General features: G+C 47.9%; 1 protein-coding gene across 1 annotated transcript; it reads left to right on the top strand.

The window, feature by feature from the left end:
- Positions 1–484: 484 nt before the first annotated feature.
- On the top strand, positions 485–6,466 carry LOC103173587 (E3 ubiquitin-protein ligase TRIM39-like). The gene is made up of 8 exons (XM_042346581.1): positions 485–703; positions 1,365–1,878; positions 2,564–2,628; positions 2,830–2,925; positions 3,442–3,672; positions 4,318–4,340; positions 4,938–5,053; positions 5,354–6,466. Exons 2-8 carry the CDS (start codon positions 1,464–1,466, stop codon positions 5,866–5,868), a joined length of 1,461 nt encoding a protein of 486 aa, XP_042202515.1. The 5' UTR covers positions 485–703; positions 1,365–1,463; the 3' UTR covers positions 5,869–6,466.
- Positions 6,467–8,422: the final 1,956 nt, after the last annotated feature.

Here is an 8,422-nt window from a genome sequence, read left to right as displayed (position 1 = left end):
AGTGTCTGAAGAGAACTGATCTCCAGTGGTTTCGGGGAAAGACCGGTCAATAAGGGCTGAAGAGCTGTGACTGTCCGGGACGCGGCGATCGCCATCGCACACACAGACAAGACTCGTGTCAGTTGGCACCGACTGCACAGACTTTCCGGGGCCACAGGATCGGGATGTGGAAGTTGTGCCGTTGAAGTCAATCCACCGTTCACTCGTTTCCCTTCAGAATACCGCAGAGAGCGGCGGTGTCCGCGCGGCTCAGCGGCTCCCACTGTGCCCTCTTTCACAGCGCTGTGAGCTCGGCCCTCCCCCCTCCCTTCGCCCCCCCCCCCCCCCACCCCTCGGGTCCTCCCCCTCGGGCCCCCCCACCCTCGGGTCCCCCCCCCCTCGGCCCCCCCACCCTCGGCCCCCCACCCTCGGCCCCCCACCCTCGGTCCCCCCCTCCCCTCGGGCCCCCCCACACTCGGACCCCCACCTCGCCCCCCCCCCCCCCCACCTCTCGGGCCCTTTGAATATTGCTTCACTACCACATGTTCTTGTGTTGGAGAACACACAGTATTCACACAATATGAAGCGGATAAAGCAGTGACTGACGGACAGAGAAATGGAGTGTATCAGTTTGATTTATGAAATGAAGTTGAAGAAAGAAAAGTCAGCGACTGAGACTGCGGAGATATCCGAGAAGAGAAACTGATCGCTTCTCAATCTCTCTGTTCGTAGTCACAAGTTTATTTGATGAAGATTTTCATTGAATATTATGTGTACTTTTATTCATTGGCTATTGATTGGTAAAATGAAATTGAATTGTACTGTTGTCGGGTCATTTAGGGTAATGTTTAGAGCGCTCATGAGGAGCCGCGATCGATTCCCAGGAGCGCGAAACATTGGGCAAGTTTTCTTGCTCCACGACTCTGTTTACAGAGCAGTAAGTTGGAACCTGACTTTCAGTCAATTGGTAGATCACTTTTCCGGGACTAACAGTCCTTCAAAATATGTATTTTTTAATTTCACCAAATAAATAAAATTTGGTCAATCAATCCATGATTGGCTGTGGAACATTGCTGTGTGCAATTGGCTTCCACGTTTCGCCCACAAGAATTATAGTAAATTCACTTGATATTCTGTGTAGCGCTTTGAGATGTCTCGAAGATGTGATCAGGGACAAAATAATATGCACTGGGTTCTTATTATTATGAACATTACACTATTGTAGTTATTAAATTCACTTCACAGAAGAAGCGCTTCTAGACATCTTGAAGACATGATAAAGTGCTATATCAAATGTAAGGATTATCATTATTATTAAACATTCTGAGACATGACCTTACGAATGGCCTGAATGTGCTAAACATCTGTGTTCCTTTTGTCTTCAGGTGTCTGTCCCTTTGAACAGCAGTTGGTCTGTGATCCCCACCCACACAGCCAAGTCCTAAAGGTGAAAGTCCCAAACAGAGCAAAGAGCTGAGGGTGAAATGGCGTCTGAACAGGAACTGGAGAACCTGAGAAATGAAGCCACGTGTTCAATCTGTCTGGAGTTTTACACGGAACCGGTGACTATAGACTGTGGCCACAACTTCTGCAGAGACTGTATTTTACAGTGTTGGGGCACAGGACAAGAAAGTGTGTCCTGTCCGCAGTGCAGGCAGCAGATTCCCCAGAGGGGTGTTCGGCCCAACAGAACTCTGTCTAACATTGTGGAGAGTGTTCAGAGACTGAGCCTGAATCCGAGGCTGGAAGAGGTGGGAATCCAGTGTGAAGAGCATGAGGAGAAGCTGAAACTGTTTTGTGAAATGGATCAAAGAGCGATCTGTGTGGTCTGTGCGATGTCCCGTGATCACAAGGATCACACAGTCATTCCCATTAAGGAAGCTGCTGAGCTCCTACAAGGTATGGAATTGATAATAATTACAGACATTTGATAGAGCGCTGTGAGGACGTCTCAAAGTGCTTAAGAATACACTGTAAACATAGCAACAGGAACATAGGCACAGGAGGAGACCATTCAGGCCTTGAAGCCTGTTTGCCATTCTATTAGATCATGGCTGATCTGTACCTCAACTGTAAATCCCCACCTTTGCCCTATATCCCTTGATACCCTGACATAACAAAAGTCTATCCAACTCAGTCTTAATCCACTGACTTTTGGGGGGAGAGAGTTCCAGATTTCCACAAAATTTTGTGTCAAAAAATATGCTCACTGATTTCACTGATGAAGGCCTAGTTCTAACTGTAATATTATTCCCCTTGTTCTGGATTCTTTCACCAGAAGAAATACTGTCTCTGTAGCTGCTCCATTGAAATCCCTTATTATTTTAAACACCGCAATCAGATCAGCCCTCAACCTTCTAAACTGAAGGGAATACAGGTTTATGGAGCCCTAAAGTGACCTGACTGTGAGCACAGCTGCCGATTTGCACACACCAATGTCCCACAACTTCGTGACTCAGACGCCACAATGCGATCCACTGAACCAGGTGTTTAATATGTAAGATTGGTTTGATGACCAAGTTAAAGTTTAGTCGAGCAGATGAAGCTTTGTCAATGTGCTGTTACACTCTATTTGACATATTAGGAAAGAGTTGGTATTGTGTACAGCCGGTCACTGAGCAGCAATCTCGCCGGCCTCTGGGTCAGAAGGTTGTGTGTTCAAGCCCTGGTGTTGGATGACTTGCTGATGGCATTTTAGGTAAATTCAGAAGTTCTGAGTGGCCTCACCATCTCACTGTATCGATCGAGTGGAATGGAATATTACAGCTCTGACACACAAGTGGAATATCCTAAACCAGTAATAATGACTCTGTCCCTTCTCCCTGTTTACTTACATTCACTTTGTTTCAGCAAAAGCTGCAGAAAGCCCTGGAAACCCTTCAGGAACAGTTGGGTGAAATGTCTCAGTGTCAGAGAGAAGAAGGAGCTACTCAAATGGAAGTCCAGGTGAGCAGTTTGTATATTAGCTCTGATCTAGCCTTCCATTGATATTGCTGTGTGACAAGCTTTCCCGCTGTTTCCAGCCAGGACCACCCTACAGGTTAGAGCTTGATATCGCAGGGTTAACAGGAGATGAGACGTCCTCCCGACGTGAAAGGCGCTCAACAAATGGAATATTGTTGTTATTGTTGTTGATGAGTAGGTTTGCTCCGAGAGTGACTCGTCTGCCTATCCAGGTCCTGTCGATGAGCCAGTCTGGGCTGTGCTGTTATCAGCAGTGCCCTGGGATACTGTGATCCGGCCTGGCTCAAGAAACGGACAAGAGACCGTCACAGAGGCCTGGGCTCGATACCGGCATTTCATTGCCAGGCAGGTCACCTCAGAGCCAGTTCAGTTCAGGAGACCTCGCTACCCACCCCCTCAGTAGGATATCACCAGGTTCATGGGCAATGTAACCGTGACTGACAGGCCGAGCCCCTGTTCTTGAGTCGGATAATGTTAACATTGTGTTTATTGCGACAGAGACAAGCCGAGCGTCTGAGGAAGAACATTGACGCTGAATTTGCTAAACGTCACCAGCTGCTGATTGAGGAGCAGCGAGACCTGATCACCAAACTCAGACAGCAGGAGGAGGCCATCTTAGGACAAATAGAAAACAATAAGAGTGACATTTCCAAGCAAATTACTTCTGTTAACCAGAGAATAGCAGAAATCCAGACAAGACTGACTCTCCAGAACACCGAATTCCTGAAGGTGCATAGGCTGTGTGTCTGGTGTGATAGACAGACAGTGAGTGCGTTAATGCTGGTGTGTGCCTGGTGCGATAGTCAGACAGTGAGTCTGTTAATGGTGGTGTTTGTCTGGTGTGATAGACAGACAATGAGTGTCTTAATACTGGTGTGTCTGGTGTGATAGACAGACAGCGAGTCTGTTAATGGTGGTGTGTGTCTGGTGTGATCGACAGACAGTAAGTGTGTTAATGCTGGTGTGACAGACAGACAGGTGAGGGTGTTGAAAGCTGAATTTAGAAAGTGGTGGAGACGAAGGGGAAGGATTGTGTGTGACCTGAAATGATTGAATTACTACAATCTACTGTGACTCAGATCAGAAATTTATTTTTAATTCATTAAAACAGTCGATTGCTGATAACAAGACTATGACTTAACTTGTCAGGACCACTGACGTCATCACATTGTCACTATCCCGGCCTCATTTATTTATGGATTTATACATATGCCTAACTGGCCATTCCTGATACCTTGTGACAGAGACCTGTTCCCGAGGAGTGATGAGTTATCAGGAATCACAGCATTAAGCTGCCTAATACCTGTTCAAATTCATCTCGATGGCTGTGTGCAAGATTGAATCTAACTCTCCTTGTTTTTATTTCTTCTTCAGGATATCATATCCATCATTGACAGGTCTGTAATCTTTCCTTACGTCCATCTTGTTAGTGACATTCCCCAATCCAATTGTGTAACAGAAAGTGTTATTAGTCAGAGAGAAACATACGTGTGTGAGAGCCCAGAACATTGTATCTGTCCAATCTATCCTCAAATTCAACAGGGAATTGTGATGATAATAATAATCCTATCATTTGATAGAGTGCTTTATCACATCTTTGAGATGATGCTAATCACTTCATAGAATATACTGTAAAGGGAACAAACTGGATGTATATTTTCTGAGAGAATCACTGCAGCCCATTGCGCAGAGCTGTGTCCCGAACAAAAATGTAATCAAGAGGCTACTACCCCAGGAAAATTGATCAGCCAATCGACTAACAACTTGATTCTTACTTACTACGTGTAAGTAGGAACGTACTGAGGTGTGAAGTAAGAAAACTTACCAAATGTTTTGTCCTACCCGGGAATCGAACCAAAGTCCTGTGGCATGTGAGGCGAGCGCTTTAACCACTAAGGAACAGGACTCCACAATGGAGATGATGGTGAAAATCTCCACCTGAGTCATCGATATTGTGTCTGAATTTAATTAAACAAATCTTTATCTGTGCCCAGGTCCGGTGTTGACATCAAGAAACCCACAAAAGTGTCTGTTGATGTGGCTGAGAGGGACCTCATTGGGCCTCTGCAGAGCAGAGAGTGGAAACTCCTGTTAAAGGGCATCACTGCAGGTAACACTGGCTCTTACTGTGTTCCTGTGATCGGAGTCTGACTCTGGGAATAGATGTGGAGTAAATGTCTTGTTCTCGCTCCTCATCCCCTCGGTCGGGAATGCTAAATAAGATCATTGGGAGCTCAGCCCACCTCAGCCCTGCGGTGGCCGGACACCGGGTCATGACCAGATATTAGTGGTGTCCCACGTGTAACCTGAGACACACAAAGCAGGAATCCAACCCTCACTGAATGAACCATTGAAATATAATGTCAACCGTTCACCACACGATCTCCAACATGTCAACATTCTGTTTCAGCTCCAGCCTCTGTGACTCTGGATCCTAACACAGCCCATCCCCGGCTCATCCTGTCTGAGGACCAGACCCGAGTGAGAGTCAGTGACAGAGAACAGCAGGTTCCTGACACCCCGGAGAGGTTTAGTAACTATTGCAGTATCCTGGGGTCTGAGGGCTTCATATCAGGGAGACATTACTGGGAGGTGGGGGTGGGGAACAGCACACACTGGACAGTGGGGGTGGCCCGAGCGTCTGTGCCCAGGAAGGAGTATTTCACACATGGACCTGAGATTGGAGTCTGGGCTGTGGGGCTATACAATGGCCAATATGTAGCTCTAACCTCACCTCCTACCCCCCTCTCCCTGAGTGTGAGCCCCCGGGTGCTGGGCGTGTACCTGGACTATGCGGGAGGACAGGTGTCGCTGTACAACGCTGACCACATGTCTCATCTCTTCACTTTCACCCACACATTCTCTGGGAAACTCTTCCCTTACTTCAGCCCTGGCCGTAACACCAATCTGACACTGACCCCCTGACAAGCGTGAGGGTGACCAATCAGAGATAGGATACGGGGGTTACCGGCCGGAGAGTGGAGGTGACGTAAGAACATAGAAACAGGAGGTGGCCATTCAGCCCCTCGAGCCTGTTCGGCCATTCTATAAGATCACGGCTGATCTGTACCTCAACGCCAGTTACCAGCCTTTGCTCCGTATCCCTTAACACCCCGACTTGACAAACATCTCTACACCTCCGTCTGGACACTGTGAATGGATCCAACCATAATCCACAGCCTTTTGGGGGAGAGAGTACCAGGTTCCCATTGGTCTTTGGGTGAAAAACTGCCCCTAATTTTTAAATGTCCCGACTCTAATATTAAGATGATGCTCTTTTTGTTCTGGATTCTAATTTCTCTGTATCTACACTATCAAATGCCTCTGTTATTTTAAAATCCTCAATTAGATCATCCCTCGTCCTTCTAAACTCACTGGAATAGAGACCAAGTTTATGCAACCTGTCCTCGTGATTTAACACTTAAGCCCTAGGATGTCCTCCTGATGTGAAAGGTGTTATATACAAATGTAATTTTGTTTTGTGTTGTGTTGGTATCACAATAAAATGGACGGATGAACAATCTCTCCGTGTGACGTGTGATGCTGTGATGTCAGCATTGGCTGTGATGAGATGTGAGACTCTCTCTCTCTGTCTCTCTCTGTATCCCTTTATTTCTGTATCTCTTTCTCCAACTGTGTTGCTCGGTATCTCTGTCTCTGAAGGTCTCTGTTGCTGTCTCTCTCTGTTTCTCTCTCTCTGCCATTCTCTGTTTCTCTCTGTGTCTCTCTCTGCATCTTTCTCTCTCTCTCTGTCCCCCCGGTTTCTGAGCCAGGCTGAGCCCACAGTCACTGTCTGCCACAGAGCGGCCCAGCCTGGCTCAGCAGGACTGGGAGCAACAGACCAGACCCTGGGACAGGGAGTCTTCCCACTCGGCTCTTGTTGTGGAGTCCTGTAGCTTATTGGTTACTGCACTCGCCTCACAAGAGGACTCTGGTTTTATCCCTGAACAGGGTGAAAAGTTGGGCAAGTTTCCTTATTTCACACCACTCCTCTGTTTACCTGGGAGCAAGTAGGAACCCAGGTGTTAGATCACTTTCCAGGGTTAATAATACCTTCAAATGAAATAATAATTTGCTAATTCAATCCATGACACACGCGCGCACACACACACACACGTGCGCACACACAGACAGGCAGCAGGCAGACTGTATATATCAGTCTATATGGAGGTATCATTGATAATATGTACAGACATATACACACATTTACAAACACACACACATACATAAACTCACACATGTACATACAAACATGCAATCTATCACACACACAAACAGACACACAGGCAACCACACACACACACACACACACTCACATTCACAGACATACTACACAGCTCAGCTGCCCTCAACCACAAACAACAACAACTTGCACTTATATAGCGCCCTCCATGTAGGCAGCGTCTCCGAGCTTAACAGTGATGGAGCCTGACTCCAAGCCGGTGGGAGGGATGGGCGGAGGTGGCTGTAAGCACAGTCGAGAAGGAAAGTTTTCAGTTAGAATTTGAAAAAGGGGAGCACGGGGGCAACGCGGAGGCATTGAGTGAGAGTGTTCCAGAGGTTTCTGCCATAGTGACTGAAAGCGCGACCTCTGATGGTGGATCGGAGAGTGCAAGGGACGCGAAGGAGGGCGGTGCCAGTCGACAGTAGGCGCTGACTGGGTGATGGATTGGGGAGTGCGTAGGTTGGAGGGGGAGGGAGGTGCCAGGGAGTGAAGGGGTTTGAACACGAGAGTGAGATGATCTTGAGGTTGGTCGGTTTGGTGATGAGGAGCCAGTGGGGCCCGGGCCAGAGCCGGTGAGAGGTGGGGACGGAGTTTGTTGGGGGTCAGATCTGTGAGCTGATCTTTTGAATGGTGGCGCTGGGGAGACCGGCGAGGAGTGCTTTGCAGGAATCCAGGCAGGAGGTGACAAACACATGCACGAGGTTTCAGCTGCAGTTGGGGTCAGCGATGGACGAAGGCGGGCACTGTGCGGAGGTCGAGGAAGGTGGTCCTGGTCAGCAACTGGATGTGGTGGAAGCATGTATCGATGCTCAATGTTGGCTGAGAGCAGAAAGTGGGCAGAGACACACAGGGAAGGTCAGTGTTAGCTGAGTGCAGGGGATGGGTAGAGACACACAATGTGATCATGTTGTGTTGTGTGTTATAAAAACAACCATGTGTTGAATCCCAGTTACAGCGACCATCAGTGAACGTGGAACTTAACTCCACTTCAGAGAAGTTCCCTGAATTTTGATATCCTTAAATTACCAACGTTGTTACTGATAACACTCAATCAACAATAACAACAACTTGGATTTTTATAGCGCCCTCCATGCTGGACGGCGTCTCAGAGTGCTTCACAGTAACAAATCCCGGGGCCGAGCCAAGGGGAAGGGGAGGAGGGTGACCGAAGGCTCGGTCGAAAAGAAAGATCTTCAGCAGTGTCCTGAAAGTGGGAAGAGAGGGGACGAGGCGAAGGGAGTGAGGAAGGGAATT

The sequence above is a fragment of the Callorhinchus milii genome, unplaced genomic scaffold, assembly GCF_018977255.1.
Source record: "Callorhinchus milii isolate IMCB2004 unplaced genomic scaffold, IMCB_Cmil_1.0 Scaffold1044, whole genome shotgun sequence".
Lineage (NCBI taxonomy): Eukaryota > Metazoa > Chordata > Chondrichthyes > Chimaeriformes > Callorhinchidae > Callorhinchus > Callorhinchus milii.
Note: the sequence above shows the minus strand (reverse complement) of the source record. Positions and strands in the feature narration are given on the sequence as shown.